The 27,581-nt window shown below is 50.7% G+C and overlaps 1 protein-coding gene across 5 annotated transcripts in view; it reads right to left on the bottom strand.

The window, feature by feature from the left end:
- Positions 1-841: 841 nt before the first annotated feature.
- SLC25A37 (solute carrier family 25 member 37) overlaps positions 842-27,581 on the bottom strand; it is a 35,815-nt gene continuing 9,075 nt past the window's right edge. The window contains exons 2-5 of one of the 5 annotated variants that reach the window (XM_058670022.1): positions 6,528-6,756; positions 4,471-4,527; positions 1,735-1,774; positions 842-1,634 (exon numbers count right to left, since the gene is read on the bottom strand). In XM_058670022.1, coding sequence (XP_058526005.1) covers positions 1,064-1,634; positions 1,735-1,774; positions 4,471-4,527; positions 6,528-6,756 — 897 coding nt within the window. In that variant the 3' untranslated portion in view covers positions 842-1,063. Of the gene's footprint in view, positions 1,775-4,470; positions 4,528-5,888; positions 6,503-6,527; positions 6,757-27,581 lie in introns of those variants that run through there. The other 4 variants (XM_004579058.3, XM_058670025.1, XM_058670023.1 and 1 more) reach the window with 4 other exon arrangements.

Genomic DNA, 27,581 nt, shown 5'->3' with positions numbered 1-27,581 from the left:
CCAATCTTGATAGTGGTCAAGTGCGGGGCCCTGACTTGAGGGCCTGGTTCTGTCACTAGGCAGAGAATTGGCTCTGCTGGGGGAACGAATGCTAGGGGAAGAGTAGCAGGTAGCCAAATGCCAGATGTAAACTGCTGCTGTGTCAATAAACACACACTTAGACCAAGCTTCCTGATGTCTCTGAATTAGAAGGGTGATGCAGACCAGGTCCTAGAATAAAGAGGGAATTTAGCTCGATTACCTGCTCAATGGGTAGCCAAACGTTGCCCTATCAAGGGCTTCTCAGTGCTGCCTAAGGGCAGCTGACACTCGTAACTCACAGTGAGTGGGCGAGAGGTCTCCATTGCCCTCACCCTCCCAGGGCCCACCGTTCTACCTTCTGGGCAGTCCCATGGACTAGCACGTGTGCATGTGTGTGTACACACCAGGAGAAAACATCTAAGAGCCTGCTCCTTGGTCCAGGGCATTTTAGAAGGAAAGAGAAGAGCACATCCACGTGACCGACTAGGCAAAAGAAACCAGCTGCCGCTGCAAGTCATACAACATTTATATATATATATACATAAAACGTACCTTTCTTCAATCTCACAAACAGAAAATTCCAAATACAAACTTATTATTTTACATTCAAGTGAAATTTCCATTAGCAGGGGCCAAACACAACTCGGGACCACACGCACCAACTTCTTCCATGGGTGCTCATTCAGGCACGTAGCCTGGCGTTAGAAGTCAGCCCTCTTACTTTCTCCCACAGCTGTCACACTATCTGTAGTCACTCACAAGCACACACACACAAATTCAAAAACATCTAGGTAGAAAAATAAAGGATAAACATTATCCATCTATTTTAGACTGTGTAATGGAACTTTTATATACATAAAAACTTTTGTTTAATGATTTTTAGTCACTGTGTCTTTTCTCCCCTTCCTCTGGGATCTAAGGATGTAGGAAGGAGACTGCCACAGTGAAGCAGCAAAGCTACATTTTTGGCCTGGGGGAGGAAGAGACAAAGCCATTCCTCACTCCCCTCCCCTCTCCAACCTTTCCTAACAGCGCCACCACCTCAGATGCCCCTGTGGACGGCCTTCCAGTTAGTGGCTGCCCCATCTTCCACGCTTTCTAAGGCATTGGAGGGCTCGGAAGGCCCGTGGGGGGCGCCTGCAGAAAGAATCTGGGTGTTGAAGAGGTGGGAACAGAAGCAGCAGGATTTGGAGAATCCAAGATTCTGGAATCCCTTCCCATAGCCTATCCCTTTAGAATGGAGTTCGACTGTCCAGCTGGTGCTTCGTGAGGATGTACTTGAAGAACTCATAGACGGACCAGGAGATGGCTGTGGAGGGCATCTGGTAGATGACACGGGCCTGGATGCCCTTGAAGTAGCCGGCCAGGCCGTTGAGCTGGTACACCGTCCGGAAGGCATTAGCCATGCCTGATAGCCGGCCACTGACGTTGGCCAAGGAGAGTGCCATGTTCTCCTGGGTGTTGAGGAGGGTTTTACAGACGTCCAGTGGGGTGGTGGCAGCCGCAGCCAGGGCCCCGGCCAGTCCGCCTGAGATGATGTGGGACTGCGGGTTGTAGCCCCGGTGAGGGTTGACCTGCTCCTGCAGGAACTCATAGGTGATGAAATGGATGGACTGGAAGGGAATGTTCATGGTCAGCTGCGTGGTGTAACTCCGGTAGAAGGCCCCCAACCCCTCGGTCCTCCACACCGTCCGGACGCAGCTGAGGGCTGACCGGTGCTGTGAGTTGTACATCTGCATGCGCTGCTTCACAACTGGCGTTGGCGCGTGGGGCAGGCAGTGGGCAGTTGGGTGGGTTTAGTCACACCCCAGGTAGGAATGCAACGGGAAGCCAAGCCATAAAGAGAAACAAGCAGGTTAGACACACTGGTAAGAGGTCACCAACAGCAAGCACACACAGCCCCAGCCCGAGAGCCTCCACGGAAGAATAGCTTTGGACAGTCCCACTGGGCAACTGTACCTTCACCTCCGGTGCCCAGGGCAAGGAAGGTGGCTACTTTTTCAGTGGCTCTTGCCAGACACACATCAGGTGGCTTCAAACCAGGCAGCCACTTCACACTTACCCACACGCTGGCTGTTCCTTGCAACTGCTTCAGCACCCGCCGACAGACTGGACCCCTGTGCCTGTGGGGCTTGCCCTGGCTGTCCTCCATTCTACACACCATCACTATACTCTCTCCAAGGTCTTCACCCCAGAGGGTGAACAGACACTACAATGATGACTGTCCAAATTCAGCGGCAATGTCCAAGGCAGACCCTGACTTCTCTAACTAACAACAACCATTAGAGTTCACTAGCCAGCAGACAAATGACAGCTAACTGTGGTCCCTTGCGCTTGGAGTTGTCATGGTGTCCAACCTTGCCAAATGAATAGCCATGATGTGCTTTGCTTTTCAATAAATAACTTTTTGTTTTTATCCTCCAGGAAGCATTAAAAAAAAAAATCCCTCCTGCATGGTTAATGAGCACAGGTCAATCACATATGGAAGAACCCACACCACATCCAGGTGGCTTTCTCTAGCAGACAGTCCTGTATCGTGGGTTCTACTAACTTCAGAGGGGAAATATGGCAGGGGAGGAGGGTAAGGATTACATCTCTACCAAACTCAGACTATTTTTCTTGTCATTAGTCCCTAACAATATAGCGTAATAGCACTATGTACACAGCATGTATATGCTATTAGGTCTTGCAAGTAATCCAGAAGGATGCCATTTAATGTATGGAACTTGAGCAACCACAGTGATCCAGAAACCAAATCCCAAGATACCAAGCCACCACCTTCCTGCAGGGGATTCCTACCCTCTCTATATAATACTTAAAAACATCTTTCCTGGTACCAAAGCACTCTGCCTCAAAGTCATGAGGACAGGTAAATTTACTTAACAAAGCCACAGACTCCTAAGAAAGATAACGAGACATCTGAGTTCTCTACTTTCTAAATAAAAAGTGAAAAACATGTGAGGCTCCAATACATCAGACTATAAACTATACAGAAGCCAGCACAAAGAAACAGGTGCCTCTGCCTGTCCATCTGGTAAACCTCAGGATCCAGGACTGATAAACACTCCATACTGCACTTCCCAGTGTAGCCCATCAGGGCCCTGAAGGGCACAGTGAGTTTTCTGGTTGCTGGGACAGAGACGGCTGAGAGCCATTCAGAGCTTTTAAGCTTAAAAAACAAGAGCAAACCAAACATACCACACTTATAATGTTGAAATTTACTTTTTTTCTGATTCCCCCTTCTTGCAACCCAATAGGGGGAAATGGCGTGGAGAGTGAGCCGCAGAGAACAGGCCGGTTGGCAAGTAATCCAGTCCTAAGTCCCACACCATCTCAATCTTCAGAGCTCACTCAGCTGAGGAAGCTCAGACACAGAAATAAAGCACAGAATCAAAGTGTGTGTAGCTTGCTGGGCTGGATACACATCCCAGTCCAAAGGGGAAGAGACAAGAATGTGGGGAAAACAGCTAAAAAAAAAAAAAAAAAAAAGCCCCAGGGTGAACTGTTGAAGCAGAATGACAGTTTCACAGGGAGTTCAATCCCTACATTTGTCCATACTTGGAATTTTCCATAATCATCTTAACTTAGGACAAAAAGAAATAAAGCAAATTCTAACGAATAAAAAATAAACACAAACTCTAATGAATGGTCTCTGGTGGATTCTCCCTTAAGACTGCTCAGCAAGGCCCAGGTGTGTGTGTGTGTGTGTGAGAGAGAGAGAGAGACGCACACAGGTTCTATAGCAATGCCAAACCATGCCAAAAACTCACAAGCAGAGCTTGCTACAACATATCCCTGGTCCCTTTTCACAGGGATGCTGATTCACAAGGCCTGGCGTAAGGCAGAATAATTAGCATGTCGGGAGCCAGTGCTGTGGTGCAGTGTGCTAAGCTGCTGCCTACACTGCTGGCATCCCACATGGGAGCCAGTTAGAGACCTGGCGGGTCCACTTCCATTCTGGCTACCTGGTAATGCATCTCAGAAAGCAGCCAAGAAAGATCCAAGTCCCTGGGTCCCTGTCACCTATGTGGGAGACCCAGATGAAGCTCCTGGTTCCTTTGGGAAGATCCAGTCCCAGCAGTAGAATGAGCATCTCTTTCCCTCCCTTGTTCTCTGTAGTACAGTGCACTATTCTGATACGTGTGTGTACTGTAATTCAATCATCCAACCATGATAGTTAGCCTAACACCTTCCATGAAGCTGCCTGCCAGTCTGTGGACCACAATCGAGTAGCTAGCTCTGTTGACGAACACAGGAAGATCATAAACCTCACATACTCAAGGTCCCTCAGGCGGCCTTCAGTAATGTCACACAGAATTCAAGCCTCCTGTTGGCTCTGCCTGGGAACCAGGAGCCCCTCGCCCACCTCGGCCCTCCCGTCCATACTCCTTTCCTTCTGCCCCTCTACACATCCCCTCCTGGCCCCTCCCTGGGACCATGGGACATTACCTTCTGCTGGATTCATTACAGCATCGTGGAGCAGGGTGGCCATACTCCCAGCTATCCCTGCAAAACAAACTCCAGAAAATTACCCTCTGGCACCGGGTGTCCTGAGGAAGACCCTGGAAGCTAAAAGCAGGAGGAGCTGTGGACTCGGCTTATAAACTGCACATTTCACTGCCAGCTACACTCGGAGGATCACTGCTGCTTGGAACCTCAAGTGACCAGGGAAGGTTGACATACTGGGCTTTCATTCTGTAGAAACCGCTTTGGGTTTCTAGCAGTCAACCTTGGGCACAGACTAGAGCTGCTAAAGCTGGAGGCCATCCAGAAAGCACACCTGATGGCTTTATCCGCTGTCTAGATCTTCACTGTGTTTACCCTCACCTTTGTCTACAGATGAACTCACTCTGCCCTTAAGCCGAGGAGATCAAAGGGGCTAATATCCTGTAGAGGCTTAGAAGGGGGAAAAACAGAAGAGGTATCTCCGAGAACATTCTATAGTTAAAATCCAGGCACTTTTTAAGAAAACAGCTGAGAGAAGTCAAGAAGAACAGATTTCCAGGGTACATGTGCCATAGCTGTGAGGGCCCACACGGGTGATGGCCCGTCTTCTTGTGGACCTTATCTGGCCTAGCTTCAAGAATCAAGGACTCCAAAAGCCTCAGTCAGGCCTGGGATTTTTGCTTTTGGCTTTGCATTTCCTCCCTCTCTGGTGACAGGGCCTGGTAATTAAAATGACCACTGGAAGATGGATGGGTTACCAGGAGAACCGCAGAAAAGGCAGGCAACAGCCCCTCTCCGCCCCCACCCCTCACTCCAGCACCCTCCACCCCAATCCCACCCCACCACACTTGTCATCATTCCCAGAAAGGCAAGAACACAACCACAGCCTCCACCATGAAGCTGCAGCAACAGCCCAGGGCAGGACTTGGCACCAACTGGCTCCTGCCAGCCCCCCATCAGAGGAGCTACACCATTACATAAGGCAGTTTCAGCTAAAGTGGAGCCCCAGTGTTACAGACTCAGGGCACCGCAGAGCACAGCGTGGCTCACTTAGTGAACATCTCTGTACATGCTACAAAGGGTAAATTTCCAAATGGCCAAGGTTGGTGACAACAGGAGTGACACTTTTAAGTTCCAAGCAGAAAAAAAAAAGGGAACACCATGATGGCTTGGTCACAGGTGTCCCAGTTGTTAAATGAGTTTTCTCAAAAGGAGGACATTTTGTGCTGTTATCTGTAGTCCCAATTCCATACCCACCCAAATGACTTAAAAGCCACTGGATGCCAAGGCCACCCCACCCCCAGGAACCACAAGCACTTGGCCTGGCCTGGTGAAACACGCCTTATGTAAGAGCTGTCGCCCTCCACAACCCCTCCACCCACTTCTCTCCCTCCAAACAACAAAACGACTTCAGCCCTTGCTTGCAGAGAGGTGAGAGACGAGACTGAGACACACGGAAGAGAATGGGGGCAAGATTCCCAGATCTTAAAGCAGGCAAGGCCTTCTGCACTGGCGCAAGTCCTCTGTCAGCCATAAAACTTCTTGACCTTTTAAAGCTTAGTTAGATCTTGGCGTTGTAGAGACCTGTTGTGCCAGTTTTTAAAAAGTCTCAAAGAAGCTGTCCCGATCACTGTTTTGTTTTTGTTTTTTGAATCCAGTATTCAAAAGTTGTGTTTCTATTTGTTTTGTGTGTTTTTCAGAGGTCTCAGCATTAATTGCCTTGGTGCGCATTAAAAAAAAAAAAAAAAAAAAAAAAAAAAAAAAAGAACCCACACCACCACGACAACAATGACCAAAACACAGAAACACCTCTGTGACTGCTGTGCCCCCAACTTCAGAGAGTGAAGGAAGGGCACAAGAACAACAACAACAAAAGTGTGTGTGTGCGTGTGTGTGTGTGCACGTGTGCGGGCGCACACACGGCTCTAGAGTTCCTTATTCATGAGCAAGCGTGCCGAAGTCGAGGCGCAAGGCTGCTGGGGCCACGGGGAGGAACAGCGCGGGGAAGGATGTGTTGAAGAAGAGAACTTTCTAACTCCAGACAAACGCTTTCAAAATACCGTTGGCTAGGTGGCTGTTTCCTTGGTGGTTGAAAACATCATTTAAAGTCCTTTTCATGTTTTCATAGCAGGCAAAATACATGGCGTGGGCCGGCCCCGCACCCATCACCATCACGTTGAGGCCCCGCAAGGGCCTCCAGAAGCCTTCAGTCCGCATGATCTTCCTGAGGGCTCCGTAGATACTCGTGTACTGCGCTTTGGGATCCGGATTCAAACTCTGCATTCGCGTCTGTAGGGGAGTGGAAAGAGGAGACCAAACAGTGGGTTAGTGAGGACCCAGGGAGAGAGAGAGAAAACAGAGAGCACCCACCCACTCTTGTCCTCTTTTTTTTTTTTTTTTAAGATTTATTCATTTTATTACAGCCAGATATACACAGAGGAGGAGAGACAGAGAGGAAGATCTTCCGTCCGATGATTCACTCCCCAAGTGAGCCGCAACGGGCCGATGCGCGCCGATCCGAAGCCGGGAACCTGGAACCTCTTCCGGGTCTCCCACGCGGGTGCAGTGGGTCTTCAACTGCTTTCCCAGACCACAAGCAGGGAGCTGGATGGGAAGTGGGGCTGCCGGGATTAGAACCGGCGCCCATATGGGATCCCGGGGCGTTCAAGGCGAGGACTCTAGCTGCTAGGCCACACCGCTGGGCCCAACACTCTTGTCCTCTTAAAGAGTGCTCCCCCGCATCCCCTTCCACAGTACACACATTCTTGTAGATTCCATTATGTCTCGTAAAGGGGATTGGGGGAACAAGGAGCAGAATGTGGAGCAGGAACTCCCTGCTATGCTTTCTTCTAGAGCTTTCATGAATCCCTGCACCTCTCTGAGATTAAGGGAAGACTTGGGACCGGGTCAACAAGCAGCAACAAAGCGAAGCATGGGAAAACTCCGCACACAGAGGGCTAGACACGCAGCAACACAGTCCTTGCTCAGTACTGCAAGGGCTGGTGCCAGGACATCCGACAATATCAAGACCCATGGGCGCCCCAGGCCTTTGCATAAAATGATGCAATATTTGCATGTAACCTATATACACCCTCTGGTATACTTTTATTTTGCTGTCCATTTTAATTTTTACTTATTGAACAAGAAGAGCAACAGAGGGAGAGACATACAGTGAGAGAGAGAGAAGAAAGTGTTCCATCCATGGGTTCACTCCTCAGATGACAGCAACAGCCTGGGCTGGGCCAGGCCGAATGCAGGAGCCAGGACCTCAGTCTGGGTCTCCCATAAAGGAGATAGGAAGTGGGACACTAGGACCATGCTGTGCTGCCTCCCAGACACATTAGCAGGAAGGTAGGTCAGAAGCAGACACGGGACTTGATCCTGTGCATTCCAACATGAGAGATGTGTGTCCCCAGCAGCGGCTTTACCTACTGTGCATGACACCAGCCCCCTCCTGGTACTTTAAATGCAGCCTAGATGACCACACCTGACGCAGTATAATGCTACATAGGGAAGTGTTACACTGTACTGTGTAGAGAATACTAGTAAGAAATACAAGTTTATATGTTCAGTACAGGTGGCATTTCTTAAAAAGACTTTCAAGGCATGGCTGGTTGAATCCACACATGCAGGACCTACAGGCAGAGCGCTGGCTATACAGTCACTGCAGTCACGTTTGTCCTTGTTTTAGAGAACACGCCATGATGTAAACACTCCTGTTCAGTCCTTACCTGAAATCTGCCCCAAAACTCCAGCCCTCAGCAGCCACACACCTCAAGACACATTTTCACAAGTCAGCATTCACATCTAAGGAGTCCTGTCCCTTCATTTCTTCCCTGAAAAGTCTTATCCCTCTGAGGCAGAAGCTGGCTTTCCTCTTCTTTGTATCCCTATCCCAGCACCCTAGGGGGACAGCCACTTGCATAGATGTGTAGGTAGGGTGGTTAACTTCAGGTGTCAGAGAGCTGATCAAATACATCAGTCTAGATGTTTCTGTGAAAGGATGTTTACAAAAAGATTTGTTCATTCAAAAAGAAGAGTGACAGAGTGAGACAGAGAAAGAGACTTTTATCCACTGATTTACTCCCGTATCAGTCATTTCATCAGAGGACACGACATCAACAAACAAGACCAAGGACAAGAGAAGCAAGTGAAGGCGCCAACCACAGGGTAGCTGAGTCGGGACACACGGCGCCTGAGTGGCTGTCAGCTGGGCCAATGGACGGGGACCCAACAGCAAGGCGCTCTCTCTCTGGGAAGGAGGAGTAGGCCACACTTCCTTGGGAAGCTGCAGAGGTTCTATATTAGTGCTTGAAATTGCTCAAGTTCTAGAGCAAAAAAAGTTTCACACTGCACCTGACTTTTTCTTCTAATTGCCCCTGATTAAAAAAAAAAAAAAAAAGCGGGCCATAACTCAGCATGCAGAACCACATGGTGGTGAACAGCACCCAGGCTTTGGCATCAAAGAGAGTTGGTCCATCATGCTTGGCGTGACCCTGAGCACACTGGTTAATTTCGTTGCATTTTTTGAAAAAGGGCACAGGATGACATGTGCTTCTCATCATCATTGTGGGCCACCGGCAAAGGATGCATCTGGTGGCTCTGTGGAGGGGAGTCACTGAGGCTCAACGGCATAGCTCCAGGCACTGACACACCACAGTCCGAGCCCCACGAAGCCAAGTGTCCCCTCTGTCTTCCTCATGGCAAGTCTCCAATGCTAAGAAACAAACACTAATCCTAGAGGCCTGACAAATGTTTGTGGAATGAATGAATGAACAAACAAACGTAACTTCTGATACTAGCTGGGGTAAAGGGTGGAGTACTGTGTCTTAACTCTCCCTCTTCCACCAATATGGGACAGCATTGCTCAGACCCACCTGTCCCGGCTGTCACCTGTCACCTAGACCTTTCCCTACAATACAAACTTTACTGGTTCTCAAGCCTGGGTGTGAGCTGCCCAGCCACGGGCAGAGCTGAGGTAGCCTGTGGGCAGGGCTGGCCCTTGCCAGGGCCCTTCCAGGGAAGAAACACCCGCTGCAGCCCTTTTTGGTGGGAGACATGGGACTCTGCTTCAAGAGCTCCTTTGTTTTCTCCTCTGGGCAGGGCCCTGCAAGGTTTACAACTAGTTGAAGAGCCCCAGGAAAGTGGAGAGGAGAGTGAGGGGGTGGAGGAGGATGTGAGGAAGCACACAGAACCAGGAACTAGCTGCTGCACCCTGAGCTCGATGCTGGCTCCAACTGAGTGGCTTCGTCGGGCATGGCCTCTCGTCTCCTTGGTGGGTCCCCACTGTCCCTGGCTGAAACACGAAGCAGAAGATCAGAGCAGGGTGCATTATCAGAGCCACTCAGGAAACATTTAGAAAACACTCATCCATGGACACTGCCCCAAACCTGCTGCTTCAAAATGTTTCCGTTTTGAATGTCCCCAGATGATTCTGATCATCGCTCTGCCTGGCCCCTTCCCAGGTGAGCACTCATCCAGTCTGGGCAGTCAGGGGTCCATCTCTGGCTCCAGGAGGTGGCAGGGGCTCCTAGAGAGGGTGGGAGGTGCAGAAGTGGGCAAAGCAGAAAGCAGTGGGGTCCACAGTCTGCCATCCTCAGGCCACTGGTCTTAATTCCAGCCCCGGGACCTTGAGGTGGTTCTCTAACTGTGGGGGTGTGGTGGCCAGCTTCTGGAATAATTCCCAACGAGCCCTTAGGAAACATCTTGCATGGGTTTGCAGTCATAACGCCTGTCCGCACCCACCCTTCCCATATGTGACATCATTAGGAGGGTCTCTCCATGCTTCTGAATGTCTGCTGCGGACGGGCGCCACACCATGTCTGACCCCGTCCCTCCTATTCTTAAACAGAAGAGGGGCAGCTGGCACAAACCAAAATGCATCATCCCCGTAAGGAGAAGAAAAGGACAGCAGCTGTCTCCACACCCTTGGCGACCTCAGGAGAGTCCTACTCCAATGGCACTCAGCTGGAGCAGAGGCAGCAGCAAGTGACCCCAGAGCACAAAGGCAGGACTGCCATCCAATCCCTGCTGGGTCCACTGACACCAGTGGCCAAAGCCTCATTAGTCCTACAGGTGCATCCATCTGCTACCTGCCTGTACAGGGCACCCATTTGAGGTTGGGCCCCAGGACACCCAGGGCACAGCCTGCCTAGGGTGCCTAAAAAAATGTGGAGGGCAAGGAGTGACGGAAACCACACCAGCCTCAGGGAAGAAGTCAGAGACAGGCAGGAAGAAGTGACAGAGCGGTGGCCACAGCCAGACAATCACTACCTTAGTGTTTTGCTTTCCAATGACTGCCTCGGAAATACATGAGTGACAGTGGGGCACACTCTATCTGCCTGTGGACAGAGAAGGAGGAACAACTGGAGTGGGTAGAAGTCAGAGGGATGAAGGCATCAACAAAACGTGGTATCTCATTAGTAATCCCTTTAGTGGCATACTAATCCATGTTACAAAAGAAAGGAAATTTTTAAAAATTTATTTATTTTTATTTTTAAAAAATATTTAAAATTTTTTTTATTTACAAAAGAAAAGAAATTCTAACACATGTAACAACATGATTGGACCTTGAAAACAGGGCACTGTGAGAAATAAGCCAGTCATAAAAAGGCAGATTGTGGTTCCTGGGATGCAGGCAAGCAGGTGGGGAGGTAGACAGCAGTACATGAGCTGGAATTTCTGCCAGCCTTGCCTTGTTACCTCAACTCCTTATCAGTCAATCCAATACACCTGCCTTCCCATGATGCGTCTCTGTCTCATCACGGACCAGGGATGAGAAGATGCCATAATGGTCACATGGAAGTTAAACTCCATGTGGAGAGCCATGAAAACCCAAAAAGCCTTACACAAGCCATACGGACACGCCACTCCACCCAGGCTTCACCCTCTGAGTCATGAAAGAGGCTGATAACTTGAGTGGAGCCCTTTCTCAGGCCTCCTTCCCCAGCAGTGCTTACCAGCTTTTTGTGGCAGGTGCAACTCCGTGTGGGGTAGCTCACACGTACCTATGTTTTCTCTTGCTCTTAGACGTACCTATGTTTTCTCTTGCTCTTAGATCACACCTGCCCTCGCCTGGGCATCAAATGCTTCTGCTCTCTATAAGGACAAATCCAGAACAAAGAGGAAGACACCCAGGTCCCCAGTCCCCCGAGCAGCCAGATTCATAGAGACAGATGTAGAACACAGGCTACCAGTGATGGGAAGTCAATGTTGAAAGGGGACAGGGCTTTGGTTTTGCAAGATCAAGAGAGCTGAGACAGGATGGGGTGACGGTTGCACAATGAAAATGAATGAACTCCACGATGCTGAAATACATGCTTAAAAGTGCGGTAGCAAACCGGGTGACGCATACTTTACCATGGGTTTTTTTAACATTACCAAAGATGGGGAATGAGCATGGACAGGAGGGAAAAAGAAACGAATGAATCATGAAGAAAAGAAAGAGATTAAAAATAGCCACACACAGAGACACACACAGTGCAGACCCAATTTTACAAATCACTTTCCTGTCTGGGTTTCGGTTCCTCCCAGTGGCCTCACTACATGGTTCTCTTGCTTCCCTTGCAGTCCATTTCCATGGGTCTGGTTTAATGCTGGCCTTCTCACACACACAGTACATGAAAGGCTCCAGGAAGCCAGCAGGAAAGAAACCTGTTAACCAGGTTTAACAGGGTACTTCCTAAACTTCCCTCTTTGGCAAGGAGAGTCTTTCGGAACAACCAGTTACAACTCTGCAGAAACACACTTGGGAAAACACAGCTGTAGTCAAGGCCAACCCAAAGCCCAGAGCAGGCGAGAGTGTGGAGAGCATCTGGGGGTCACAAAGTCTCCTGCCCACAAGCAGCCCCTTCACTTTCCCTGCAATAGCAGTCACAGGGTTCACAGCTGGCACACCCTGGGGGGAAGCAGGGAGCCTTCCAGAGAGGGCTCTGCACTGTCCCAGCATCCCACCATGCTTTCCTGCCTGGCTGCAGTCCACTCTCCCAGGGGTAAGGAGGAGGCAGATGCTCTGATCCAGAAATCAGGGCATCTGGATCCCAGTATGTGGCCCGAGCCAAGTCCCCTCCAGGCCGAGGGCCGTGACTCAATAGGTGGGCTCTGAGGCCATGAAACAGCTCTGTATCCGTACTGACTTGGCTCCACAAACTCCCAGGAAAGCCGGAGCGGTGTGACAGGTCAGCCCCCAGCTCAGATTCTCCTCCTCCAGCTCACTGACCTATTGTTTCTTTGAGGGGAGGAGGCAGAGTGGAAAATGTGTTTTCCGTCCCAGGGTGAGCTCTCGGAATCACATAACCAGGGCCTGAGGGAGGGAGGGGGCATGTGGCTCCACCCCTACCTCTTCAAAAGGGAAACAGGCTCCCAGAAGGAAAGTGACTTGTCTAAGATGCAGTGGATAAGGACCCTAGGATCTGGGCTCAGAACCGAGACAGACAAGGGGCTAAGCCTGGGACAGAGCATGCGCAGTTTGCTGCTTGGCACACAGTCAGGCTGGCCCAGCCCGGGTCCCTGCAGCCTCCAGCACCCGGCCACCGTGCTCCCTCCCTGACCTAAAGACAGCCCAGGATCCCCCAGCCTCTTCTCAGTTTCTTAAAACTAAAAAATTTCCCCTGTTCCACAGGCAGGTGGCGTGTTTGGAATCTGGAGAACTCATACACTCTAACACCGGTGCACCATTCCCACTTGGAGCCAGTATGAGGCAGGCACGAGACAAAGGGGTGGCCTCCTGGTGCTCTGGGGCTTCCGGGCCTTACTGCGAACTCAAGTCCCAGGGGTGCCAGGGCCTGAGCTCTGGGAAGCTGCCCAGCAAGCTCTGTGCTCAACAAGCACTAGGAAAATAGCAAATCTCATTAGCCCTGCCCTCCGCTATATGCTTCAGAACTAGAAATCAAATTGGTAAAGTTTAAGTCCATCCTATCTGCCAGCTGTGCCCAAAGGGCACCAACAGTCACAAAATGTAATCACAAGTGACATGGGCTCAGGCTGGCAGGAACCAACTCCAGCCCCTCCCTATTTTCCCAGCCTCACCTCCCCCAGTCGTCTAGTTGCACCCCATGTATTCATTCACTGCCTTCCTGCACTGCATACTGCAGACGGCACTCTTGAAACACCAGCTCCCATCAACTACCACACAGAACAGAAAAATGGGTTCAAGGAGGTCCCTTCTTCCCATGCAATATGACCTCCTTATCCTGAAATATCACCGCCCAGGGGCCAGGAGGATGGGACCTTGCTGGCACAATGCAACTGAGAGAGAACTGTCTTTCTACAGTGAATCCACAATTACCACCAACGCACTGGAAGGCCCTGCTTCACCCTAGGGAAGGCTCAGAAGGTGCACACTGCCAATGCAGAGAAGACCCACAGCATAGCAAGGAGGGAGCCACACAGCCCACAAGGAATCTCTAAGAGCTCCCAGTTCCAATCAGGGAGCCAGCTCCCTCGCCAGGTTCACTCCAAAAAACACTCTCAGTGGGACTTTCTACACTCTGGCCCTTGGGAAACCACATCAAAGTCCACAGTGACACACCACAACACCAACCTGCACTATTCCTGTGCATCCATCACCCAGCGCTGCAGTGACACCAAAAACCCGCTAAGACAACCAAAATATTCAGTTTTCAGAAACACAATTATGTTCATTCAGTGTTCAGGATTCCAAATCACATCCTTTTCCTCTTTTTTCTTTTTTTAACATCTTCCAAGTGGGCAAAAATACATACACAGAGAAGAAACTTCTGCTCATAGCATGTACACATTTGCACATACATATGTATGTATATTTAATCAAAAGGATTCAGTCCTCCTGAAGGTTAGAAATCAGCAAGAGGAAAACAACTCCCCTACAAATCAGTCACCCTCTCTCCCTCCCTCCAGAAAAAAAGGATGCTGGGGCAGGTCTCAGGGCCCAGCAGATTAACCTGTCACTTGAAACTCCAGCATCCCACAGCAGAGTGCCAGTACCAGTCCCAGCTACTTCACTTTTGATCTACCTCTGGGTTAATGTGCCTGGGGAAATGCAGCAGAATATGGTTCATGTACACAGGCCCCTGCCACCCATGTGGGAGACCCAGACAGAGTTCCCAGATACTGGCTGTGGCCAGGCCCAGCCCTGGCCGCTGTGGTCATTTGGGAAGTGAACCATAAATGGTTGGTCTCTCTCTCTCCCCCTTTCTCCTTTGCTTTTCCATTAACTAATAACAGATGATGCTGTAGGATGATAACACATGAGTATTCCTTGTAGGGTGCAGGACAAAGGGAGTTTCAGGGACACAGGTTCTAAAGCTCATTTTGAAAATCCCTGCTGAGAACTACTGCTTCAGTTATATCCAGCTTGATGGAAAACCACCCAGGAAAGGCAGGGAAATGAGACTCAGAGGACAAAAAGCATCCAGCAGAATCCTGCACATAGTCCAGACCTCACTCCATGTTCGGGTCCAACTGTTGTTAGGGGTGGTAGGGTGGTGGGTGGTGGGTGGTGGGTGGTGGGTGGTGGTGGTGGTGGTTCACACAGGGGAGACCAAACCATAAAGCCCAAGTTCCCTGGAGGTTCCAATGGCCAGCAGGCTCACATTTAGCTCATTCATCCTGTAGATGAACCTGTTGCTGTGAAAGGCCAGCCTAGACCATTATCATTCATGCCACCCAACAGTCAGGTTCTAGACATGATCCAGAAACCAGCAGGGCTCCTGGTGTGCTGCTACAGTTTGAGATGGTCTGAGGGTATCCCCAAAGGTTCATGGTGCGGACTAGGTCTCCAAAGGGAGCTGTTCATGGGAGTGAAGCCTTCAACAGGGAGGGCCTAAAAGAAGGTCAGAAGGTCTTAAGATCCCTGGGGGCATCACCCTAAAGGGGTTCATGCTAATCTCTCAGAGTGAGCTGTCAGAAAGGAGCAAGGCTGCCCCCAGGAAGAGTTTCAGCTTCCTGGTCACCAAGGGATCTTCTGCTACTCACCTGCACTCCCATCACTGTGATGTCATCACAACATTGTGATGCCACCAACAGGGCCTTTGCCAGATAAACCACAGATGGGGCTGCGGAATTTTGGATTTCCATCCTCCAAAATTGTGAGCTGAATAAAACTCCTTTTTATAAAATAAAGTAGCCAACTTCAGGTATTTTGTTTTAGACGCAGAAAACAGACTAAGATGGGCATGTTTTGGGAGGCACTGCTATTCCTTAGGGCCACAGGAATAAATGAAAGTCCCATCCACACATCAGGGAAGTAAAATTAATTCCATCCAAACAGCGAAAAAAAAAAAAAAAAAAAAAAAAAAAGAGGTCCCTGGCCTCTCAGAGACAAAAGCCTGCTTGTCCTTGGAGCAGGCCATGGTGGGAGTGGCACAGTTCAAGGACCCAGTCCCAGATGATGGCCTGGGGGTGCATGGCTAGCAGTGGGGCCTTCGAGCTGCACCTGGTAGGAGCAATGGTAGGTCAAGTTGTAAGAGACATAGCTGTCACTGAAGTTTCTTCTCTACTATCTTTTTTCTTTTTTTTTTTATTTAATGCATGTATATATTACTTAGATTGAAAAAAGAAAAAAACAAATGGGGCATGCAGAGAATACTTGCGGATGAGCGAGATGTGAACAAGCTGGCATACTCAGGAAAAAAGACCAGGCGGTTTGAGGGTATGGCATACAAGGGAATGCGGCAGTCAGGTGTCGGGCGGAAAGGCAGTGTCAGACTTAGGAGAGCGGCTGGAACGTTAGATGGTCAATAAATATTTGCTAGAAGAAAGACAGGTTGGGGCTAGACTAGGAGGTTCTGAATACCTTCGCTGGAAGTTTGGAATGCACAGTCAGGTGTTTTCCAAGGTTACAAATCACAAGTGACAGTGACAGGCTGTGAGCTATGCAAAGCCCCACACAAGAAGATGGATGGTCTCACCTAGCGTAGGCCGATGCAGTACAAGTCCTCCATACGGGCCATCACCTGTCCCCCCCCTCCAAAGCCTGAAGGCCAAGGTAATATCGCATACTGATCTGACCTCTCTACATGCCACCCTGGGCAGCACTCACCTCCTGGCCTCTGGCTCCAAGGGTGCCATTTCCCATTCTTGACCTCAGGGGCCAGGCCTGGTCTCCTCACCTTTAGAAAAGCCTCTAGCAAGAGGGAGGGACAGATGAAAGAATCCAGCCTGGCCCAAGGACATAATCAAAACACCCCTTATGGCCTCTTCACCCTAAAGGATTAAATGGTCCTTGTTCTTCACGTGGGGTAAATTCCCAGGATTCCAGGTATCAGGGCTGGGTTGTCACTGGTGCAATGAATGACCTCGGTAAGGAGACAGAGAAAAGGTAGAAGCCTGTGGCACCTACCCACTGCTCTGTTCTGCTAAGACGAACAGGGAGCCAGGTCACACATTCTAGTCCCACATCTGACAAGACAGACCACATGGTCTTGGGTAAATCAATTCTCTGAGCCCTTAATGCGTCTACTTATAATTAACAATGCAAACAGTAGTATTAGCCAGCGGCTAACCACTCTCGCTGTACAAATGAGGAAACTGGCCCACAGAGGAGCTCTGACTTGCTCCAAGAGTCTGAATGCGCAGAGGGGGGCTCCAGACTGGGCTTGGAACCACTAGTCTACCCTAACTCTCCTTAAAGTGGGAACACTGAGAAATGACAGGTGATCTGTGACATCAACATGCTCTGCCTCTGTGACCATGCTGGGTCATGTGCATCCCACTTCCCATGTGTCCAACGTTGCCCAACCTCAGGGAAGAGGGAACAGCCCAGGTCCGTCTACAGTCCGTGTGGGTAAAGGAAAGGCCACAAGCCCAAGCCTGCAGAGGTCACGCAGCTTCAATCATTCCCTCAACCCTACCAGCTTTGCCACTTGGTCAAATGGGACTGGACAGCAGTGGCTGGTTCAACACAAACTCTTTCTCCCTCCCAAAGAAAGCTAGCACCATCTGCTCACCAGGGTCTGGGTGGGGCTGCCCCACACACAAGAGCTACTCTGGCGCTCCCTTGGTGTTCAAAGGCTGAAGCTGATGTTCATTGGAATATCCCAAGAATTGTGCAGGCCCACTGCAAGTAAACTGGCCTACTTGGGACTCACAATGACTCAGCGAGCTTTCTGAAGTGCTGGGCTTATAAACACCCCCACACAAGTAAGGACAAGATGTCACAGGGGAGCCAGCAAAATCTTGGCCTCCAGAGAATTCTGCTTTCCTGGAATACAGGGAAACATGCTCCAGCCTCACGGTGACCCACTGAGGAATGAGTTCCAGGCAGACACCTGCAAAAAGGTGCAATGGAGTGTACTGACCCACCCCAGAGCAGCACGCCTGGCTCTGTGATCGAGCAGATTAAACAGCCCAGGGGCCAGGGCCGTGTCTGAACACTCCCCACACCAAGGCTCACACCTCTTACCCCTCCTCTTGGCTCAGCTGCAGCAGCTCCCCAAACAGGCCTGTCTGGTCCAAGGGCGCTCTCTGCAAGCTTTTGCTGAATTTCAGAATTCTGCCAGCCAGGAACCTCCCCACTTCTTGTTGCTAATGAAGCACCAGCTGTGTGAGTACCCAGGCTCCCAGAGCTGGTCTGTGATAGTGCCTTCTTGCCCATCCCACACACAGAATCTCATGGACACTTCTTCCAGCCACTCCATGCTCAGGCACAAGCCCTGCCTCTCAAGACCTTCCATCCCAATCAGGGAAATGAGACCCCATGAGAAATCTAAGTGCTGCTGCAATGGGAGTAGGATGGGCCGAGGAGGAGGAAGGGAGCCTTGCCATGCAACGTCTCAGTGTAGTACTGGGCACAGGGCCTGGGGCAGCAGGGAAAAATGGAGAATGAGCACAGAGCGCTTTCCCTCTGCAGGTACCATTATTAAGACCTGAAAGCACTAGGCTGTGTGACCTTATGCTAGCCACTTGAGGTCCCTGAGCATGTAGTTTGCTGCTCTGCAAATGGGGCTCCTATTAGCATCCACTTCCTAAAAAGTCTCTGTGAGGATGGAAAGAAATAAGGCAGGCAAAGCCTTTGCAGAGCTTCTGGCAACCAGCCTGCCTAGTGCTTTTATTTCTGCCTCTTTTCTTTTTTCTTTCTTTCTTTTTTTGGATAAACAGCAAATTCCTAGAAAAATGGCATTTTTATTTCTTCTTGCATAAGATTCTCACTAGTGTTGAGGCGTATGCCCTCAGGGTCCAGCCCAGGTGCAAGCAGAAACCTGAACACTGCACACCAGTGACCACCTACCTACTGCCCACTGGCGCAGTGCTTTCCTTCCACTGCCCCTCTTAACAGAGGACGCACACAGGCCCAAAGGAGCCAAGGCCCAAAGGAGCCACGGTAGCTCCCAAGGGACTCTGACCCTCCCACATGCACCTGTCCTGGCTCTCCATTTCTCAATGCATAGACTGCTCAGCTTAATTTAATCTTGATTATGTAACAAAGGAAACTTAGAGCTAGCAGGGTGGGGGAAATCACTGCTATCAGCTTACACAGGCTCGCAGAGGCCCAAACAAAAGTGCTCTGCGAAGCTCACTCAGCTGGCCAAGCTGACAAGACCGAGGGCCACTCTGAGAGCCTCCGACAGATGCTGAAGGCCAGGCCAGGGCAAGAGCGAGATGAAGAGCCTCTGACATTACTGCTGGGGTTGGTGTGGCCACACACATCCCTGACTGAATGAGCTCACATTCCCCTCCAGCTCTGGAACTCTGGGCAATCATGGCACCTCTCTGAACATCAACTTCTACCTGCTAAAATGGATTTCCAGCAGCCCATGGGCCCAAGTTCACTAGCTCAGCCGGACTTCACAGCACAATGCCTGAGTTCAAGTCTCACCTTCACTCTTCAGTCCAGCTTCCTGCCACTGCGGACTCTGGGAGGCAGCAGTGATGGCTCAAGTCCTTGGACTCTTGCCACTCACGTGGGGAGATAGGGTTGGAGGTCCTGGGTTTGGCCTAGCCCAGATCTGGCTGTGGCAACCATTTGGGGAGTGGACCAGTAGATGAAGAGTGCTTGCTCACTCGCTCTGTTTTCACTCTGCCTTTCAAGTAAGTACATCTGTCTTTTTAAGTGTGATCTTAATATCTACAGTGGAAAGTTGTCGAGCCTTTAGAAGGGAATAAACATGGTCCATAGAACGCAAAAACTGTAAGGTCCTTCTGCTGAGCAAAATAAGACAGTTCACAGAGCACAGAGCTGCACAATTCCACATGGAGGCGGTACCCAGAACCAAGTTCATTGTGGAGACCAGACACAGAGTGGAAGTTCTCAGGGGCTAAGAAGGAAGGACTAGGAAACTTTTTATTTAGGAGGCAGTGTTCTAGTTTTGTAAGGTGAAAGGACTTTTCAGACTAGCCAACAACAGGAAGGAGCTTAACACTGTTGAACTAAATGCTTTTAAAAAGATGCTTACCAATTTTTTTTTTTTTTTTACATCCCAGGGTGTAAAAATCACTGCACAATCACACAGCTCACTCCCTGAGGTTGCCTGTCATAACTGGGGGAGCAGGTCCTTTGATTTGTCTGACGTATAATGCAAGCAGGGGTCTCCAACACTCAGCAGAAGCCCCTGGGCATGGGAGTATCTGCTGCTGAAGGAAGCAACTGGATGATCAGACAAGGGGTCCTCTCAGATGGAAGTCAAAAGACTGACCTTTGACCCCCAAGGACACTGAGCTTCTACTAGGTTCTGCTGGCCTGGGCCACCCCAAATTCATCATCCTAGAAACCAGCTCCTCAACTACTTAGGCATGGAGCCAGCAAGCAACCTAGCTACATATGCATGTGTGAGAAAAAAGGGTGAGAGGCTGGCATTAGCACCAGGGCAGGGCCCTGCATGCCACAGGCGCCAGCTCTCCTGGACCCATGCTGGCAAGGCTAGGGAGATGGGCACTCAAAAATCAGGTAACACCTCCCAAGGCAGGTGTGTCCCGCTGACTTCTGTGAGACAGACTTCCAGGCCCTTCACAGCAGCCACGCCTGTTGCTGCGTGCCCCGTGATTAATGGCTTATTATCCACAGAAAATAAGTGGGGGTTTTCAAAGCTACACTGTGGCCATTGCTCATCCCCCTGTGCTTATAATCATGGCAGGTGCTGCATCGGCACATCTGCCCTCATAAACGCTGGAGAGAACCGGCATGACGGATAGGCAGGGCATCCCCTTTGTCACTCTGGCATCAGGTATGGTTCCTTACTCCATAAGGCGCATGCTCTGCAAACAACTGCAAGGATTCAGAGCTGAAATAAGTCTCACCTTCAGGCATAGCCAAAGTCGGTACTTGGAGCCCTCCGTGCTCTTTGATTGTTGTGCTCCTATGTCCAACTCAAATAGCAGCCAGTCACTGTCTGGGATCCACCCCAACAGGTAACCCCTAGGTAGTTTTTAAGCTATACTGGGGGCTGAAAGGCCTGGTGGGAAACTTTGATCACCAGTAAGACATTCCATGGACACATATCTTCTCCTCAGAAAAAACAAAATCAGGGATACAACTTAGCCAAAGCCATAGAGCAGGAGGGTTTCCAGAGGGACAGAAAGGAATAGGTCCCAGGGATGACATCGCATCCCCAGAAGCAGAAGCGTTGGCTGGCAAAACCACAGGATCCTTCTGCCAGAAGCAGTGCGTTCCCTACATCCCAAACTCTGAGTCATGGAGCAGAAGGAGATGCTGCTAGGAGAGCAACGCAGGGCATGGAACTTTGATCAGGGGAGGGGTCCCTGGCACGCCTCAGAGAAAGTTACAAGAGCGAAGCTCAGGAGAAAGGTGCCTGGGCCACAGGGAATAGCAGGTGCAGGGTGCACAGAGGCCCTGAGAACCTGCCTGAGCACCAGGGGATGAGGTCTGTTCTGAAGCCTGGACACAGGGGCAGGAAAAGGCCCTGCTTTGATGCCTGAATAGCACTGATCTACAGAACATTCGGGAATGGAAGAGGAACCAGGAGACCAGTGCTTACTGTGGAACCTACCAGAAGTGCAAAACCCCATGCAGGGAGCCTCCCTTGGCTGCCGTTCCCCCTGTAAACCCCCGAAATGCCCAGATCAGCTGTGCCACCCCCATCTAAACTGCTTGGCAACACTGGGTGACCTCTGGCCATGCTGGCTGACCCCTGGATGACTCAGCTTCCTGGTAGCTAACTTGTTAAAGGTCCCAGCAAGAAGCAGTCAGAGCGTTATAAACAGGGCCTTCCAGAAGCATCTACCATGCTTGTTCCCTTGGTTCCAGGGCAGGGCCATGGCCGTACAGTTGCTAGAATTGTCTAAATGAACAGTTTCTGGTCTTAAAGTGCTGTGGAACAGACAAAATAAACTATCATTTCTAGCCAAGCCGTTGGGAATGTGAGGACGAGGGGGTGGGGAGGGAGTGTCCCCAGATGATTTATGGGCAGCTGGTTCCTTTCCCGCTCACTCCTCATGCCCTCCAGGGTTCATTAAAGCCGTACCATCCTTTTGTGTCTGTGTCTTACACCTCATGTCAGAACAGGAAACCCGAAAGCTACACTTCCCCACGGAATCAGGAATGGAAGCTGCCGACCTAGAAATCTCCCCAGAGACCACTGAGTTTGAGTTGTTCTGCCATTCCACAGATAAACAGACTGAGGCCCAGACAAGTTCTATAAGTTTGGGGGGGGAGGTTACCTCAGTCAGTAGCCCTCCCCCATCATATGAAGCTAAACTTAATTAGCCCTAAAATGGACACACAAATGCACATGTAATTGATGAGCATCAGATTGTCTCTGGCTTCTCCCTCTGCCCTCCACCCGCTGCTCTTTGCGACCAAGACGCACCACGAACGGCCTGTCTGGAGTTGACACAAGCTCTCCACGGCCCCACCAGAACCTTCCATTCTGACAGGCCACCTCAGACCAGAAACCTGCTTTCCACGTGAAGCTGCTTTTGGTAGAAGCCCAGCTTCGTGATCCCTTTTGGCTTGCAGGGTCTGAAAGAGAAGTCCAGAAACTTTCTTATGCTTGGATGATCAGAAAAGAGAAGACAACCTTGAAAGAGATGCCCAAGGGAACTGGAAAACAAGGATTCATTACCAAGGTCAACCAAAGGGTCACCGGCTGACCCACCGCTCAGAACACAGTGGAGGGAACAGTGCTCATTCGGCAAGTCAATGGAACCTGCCACCACCCAGAGCTGGACCAACACGCACGCCACAAACAGGGCAGTTCCAACTCCGCTTGTCCTTGCAAATGCTGAAGATTTTCTTCTTTTTTTAAGGAAGCAAAGTAGCTAAGTGTCATTCTAAATTGTCAGTATATTCCATGTGGTCATTATTTTGTGTTTTAATTGAAACCCTCATGGCTAAATATAAATCCTTAGTGATTTTCCCTAAGTAAGTGAATACCTCACATTTCCTGGCCTGCATATTAAATATACGTCAATTAAAATTCAGATTTTGCCTAAGAACACAGGATTCGAGAAAAGCAAAATGTCTTTAGACACATTAAGACAGAGATTTCTAGCCTTAACCATTTTAAGGCTTCCAACACTTCCCCTGACAGCATTCCTCTGAGCAACAGCTCGGCCCTGTCCAGTGGCACTGGCCAAGGCCCCCGCATGTCCTCCTCCAAACACCCAGCGAACAGATTGAGTAACAAAGGCCTGCTGTGCCAGGGGAATCTGCAGACACAAAAATACCGAGGTGGCACTGGGGTCAGCGAGTGTGGACTGCCCTCTTGGAGACTCGGGACCAGGCTTCCAGAAGTAGTGAGAGGCAGCCAGGAGCTTGCCTAAGCCTGGGCTAGATGGTGGGAGGTCGAAAGTCCAGGGGCACTGTGGGGCCTTCCAGTCTCCGGGACGAGGTCAAGGACAGCTGATGAAGCCCACCAGCTTTCTAGGGGAGGCTCACATTGGGAAAAGGCAAAAGCAGGAAGACGTGTCCAGCTCCTTGGGCTGCCTTCCCATGGGGACAGAGAACCTGAGTGAACCCCAGAGCCACATGGCTTCCAGATTGTTCTTTCCTTTGAACGTAAGCTATCACCTATAGGATTAAGTCGTGACCCCAGGGAGTAAAAGTCACTCAAGCAAACCTTAGACCTCCACACAGCACGTGAACACTCGTATTCCTCAGCCACTTATCTGGGTGTTGCTCCTGACATGCAGAGATTACAAAGCAGTTAAGAGCAGAGTCACTTTTGGTAGGGCAGCTACTCACCATCCTCCAACATTGTTTCCCTTCCCTCTGCTCGGGTCTCCGCCCACTCTGGGGTGAAGGCGTGCCTGAGAAGTCCCAGATAGGCAGTGGAACAGGGGGTAACCATCTCAGACCGGGGAGCAGCAGTACAGAAGGGCTGCACAGCCCCCCTGAATGCCTGCGTCGTGCAGAGCCTGAGTCCCCACAGCTTGCTCAGCCAATCCGGCATCAGCAGGCTCAGAGCAGAACCCACAAGCAGAGAGATGATGGAGGACACGTGTTAGTGTCCTGAGGGTGGCTGGGCTCCCCGGACACAGGCGCTCTCATTCAGTGACACAGATATGCATGTGGCTTTGCTCTAATATCTCTGTCTCCTGCAGGACTAGATATGGATCAGGAGAAATCAGCGCCCTTTCCAAGCCCTCCCCCAGAGGAATAAGTCTGGCACATCTGGCCTCCTGCCATCGGGGCCCACTTAGGGAGAGTCCTGGGTCAAGCACAGCCTTCTGCCTCAGTACACAGGGTGGGAACCCTCAAGGACCCCACTCCATAATTAACAGGGTCTCCCAATGAAGGCAGAGGGACGAAGTCTCAGCTCTGCAAACACCTTTCAAATTTCCCTAGCTAGGACTACGACTGTGATTCAGGCTAAGGCAGGTAGACATTGAGCAAGCAAACCACAGGGCTGTGGCATGAGTCAGCAGCTGTGCCAGGACTGGGCCACTACCCTGCAGGCCTGCCTACCTGGCTGGCTTCCCACCTACACACACCCACCCTTCACTTTCCACTCCTCAAGTTCGGCAGCGGCAAGGTTCAGCCCCAGAAAAGCCCTTGGCATGGGCAGCAAGGGGAAGTGAGGACCAGGGGCCTGAGGAGTAGGGTACCTGTGTCAGCATAGAGGAGAGGCAAGAGAGGAAGACAGAGACAAGAAAATGGAGGATGCTCGGCCAACACAGAAATGCACCTGCTACCTTCCTGCTCCTGGGGCCCCTCCCATGGCGTCCCCAGCTGCCTGCTGTTCAGAGAGACAGATTCTCTTGAAAACTGAGGGTGAACACATACTGACATATGTAGCGCCTCCTGCCCTAACACCGCTGGGACTCCTGCTGCCTTTCCCTAGCCTGCCTGTTAGGACCCACACAGCCCTGATCTACATTATCCAGTTGAACATGTACTTCTTAGCACGCCCCGAGCATAGCAAGCTCATCCCCATTCTGCAAGCCTCTGTCCTTGGCTTTACACAACAGATGGGAGGCAGGCTGTGTAAAGGGAGAGGTTAAACACCCAAGGCCACGAAGCTGCGGGGATCCTGCAATCATGCTGGAACCAGAGCCCGGATTTTCCATTCCAGTGAGCTAACCTTCCCTCCCCCACCCCAATAACAGGATCTCAATTTGATAATACCACGATCCAGGACCTGCAAAGAGGTTCGAGCACTCTAAACTGTGTATCCTGCCAACATGGCTTTATTTCCTTACCAGATACATGCACCTGGTAAGAGAGGTAGAAGGTCAGGCATTATCACTCGCCCCTATCCATGGGAAAAAAACTGGCCACCCCAGCAGCTCTTCCCATGGGTTGCATCTGGACTATGACCTGGAAAGGAATCTCCAGTCCAGGTCCAATTCCCTTCGCTCCGTGGAGCACAACTTCGCCGCCCTGCTGCAGCGAGAAGAGACCATTTATTAGAGAGAGAAAAGACAGAGCCATACCATGTGGCAGCAGCTTTCCTCACGCCCTGCCCTCCTCGCTGGAGAAGTCTTCCCTCAGCACTAGGGCTCTGCATTCTAGGCCAGGCTTCCCCCCTGGGCTCCCTGACCTCTGGTCCCTCCCTCCCAAGAATGTGCCCTCATGCCAGCCCTTTCCTCCCAGAATGCAGACCCAGGGCTGGACTCACTTACATCTGAGTGTGTGCCCCGGCACTTCTCCCTCTCCAGCCTGGCTGTAGCAGAAAAAGGCTCGGGTTCCAGGCCATGCTATTTTTTTGAAGGTCAGTTTTCTCATCTTTGAAATGACAAACAGCACATGCCTTTTCTTGCCTTCAAAGGACAGCCAGGTGGATTAAATGACAGACTGGAGGTACAGACATGACAAGAACTCTGCAACAAGGAATCACAATGTGCAAATAGCAATATACAAACCTATTTAGGCATCCAAGCAATCATTTGTATGGAAATTTTAACAGGAGCTAAAATTAACTGTATGCTTACCACGTATGTAGAACAATTATTTTCTTTTTAAAGGTTTATTTATTTAATTGAAAAGGGGAGAGAGAGAAAGAGATCTTGCATCTACTGGTCCACTCCAAAGCCTGAAGCCAGGGGCTTGTTTCGGGCTTCTCATGTGGGTGCAGTGGCCCAAGGACTTGGGTCATCCTCTGCTGCTTTCCCATGCACATTAACAGGGAGCTGGATTGGAAGTGGAGCAGCCAGGACTTGAGCCAGTGCTCACATGAAATGCCTGCACTACAGGCAGCAGTTTTACCAGCTACAACAGAACAATGGCTCCATGGAACAATTCTTAACACTAGGTCTATCATCTCAATTAATTCTCATAGCAACTTTTCAAAGTGGGAACTGCTCTTATCCCCACTTTATAGGTGAGGGGGAAAAGGGGACACAGAAAGACACTGATGCTATTTCTATTTTAACAGGTGAGGAAAACAAGACACAGAGGCCATTGCGACCCACAGCATGCATGGTTAAACCCGAATAACTATGTTAAGCATATTGCCTCTGATACAACCTGTCACTAGTTTCGCAAGTGCAGACAGCCCATCACAAATCAGATGCCATCCAAGCTTCTCAGGAGGCCACATCAAGATAAAACGCCTGAAACGCCTCTAGTTCCCCAAGGAAGAAAACCAACTCAGAAAAACGACTTGCCCGAGGGTGCCAAGCTGGCTAATGAGAGGACCAGGGCTGGACTTGAATGTCCGGGGCTTGTTCTTGCTCCCTTGGCCACTCCAAGCGCTTCATTTCAACATGGGTGCAAGGCTCTGGCTCTCTCTCTCTCACACACACACACACACAAACACATGCCACTGTTCCCGGTATCCTTCAAGGGGATGCCAGGGAAAGAAAGTAGTGGAGACAGAAAGGCTTCTGCCAGCAGCAGGCATCACAGGCTGCGTGGCCAGGCCGACGTGGGGTCCTGGTGCTTTGCATGCCTCCCACTGGCTCTGCCTGGTGGATCCAGTGCCAGAGCCAAGGTTCTCGGTGACACCAGGCTACTGTCTTTCACGGTGACCCACAGCAGCAGACACTCTCTAACCCTGTTACGCAGTCCGTGTTGCAGGCGTGATCCCTCCCTCTTCCTACAAGGCTTTGTTTTCTCTGGAGAGAGACAGCATGAACCTGTGGGACCTTCACACCTCCTAGTGCCCAGAAGGAGGCCGCTGGCTCCGGACACTGCCTGGACTAGCAGCAGGGACAGAATGTTGGCACGGGTATTGCTGGGAGCCGACTGGAGCTTCCAGAATGACTGACAGCCACAGTGGTGAGGAAAAGGATGCAGGAGGACAGGTGGGAAACACAGCCATTGTCTCCTGAGGCACAAGGAGCCACTCTGCGGGCCCTGCAAAGAAACTGGGGTGCCCCCTGCCCCCTGCAGGCTCCAGACTTCAAAACAGCAGCAGTGTGGACCCTCTCCCAGAGAACAGATGACCCAGACCTTGGCCTACCAGTCCCCATGAAGAGAAACGGCAATATCTCCCCTCCCCTCCTTATCTGCTACTTCTCATTCCAAGGTTTCGGTTACATGGGCCAACCAACGTCACAGGACATATGCCCAGCAGGTGAGTGGGCACCACTGTCTGTGCCGGGGCAACTCTCCTCTGAAGAGAAAGGCAGTCTGATCACTGCAGCGTGAGGCCTACCCTCCAGGCAGCATGCCCGTGTGGGGAAAGGAGTCCTGGTCCAGCAGAGTGACTGGCAAGAGAGGCGTGCAGAAGCCAAAGGAAGAAACGTCCCATCAGGTGTCACTGCTGCTCGCTGGGCTGTATAATAAAAAAGCCTCA

This window comes from Ochotona princeps, chromosome 11 (assembly GCF_030435755.1).
Source record: "Ochotona princeps isolate mOchPri1 chromosome 11, mOchPri1.hap1, whole genome shotgun sequence".
NCBI classification, from domain to species: Eukaryota; Metazoa; Chordata; class Mammalia; order Lagomorpha; family Ochotonidae; genus Ochotona; species Ochotona princeps.
This window is presented reverse-complemented; position numbering and strand designations above follow the sequence as displayed.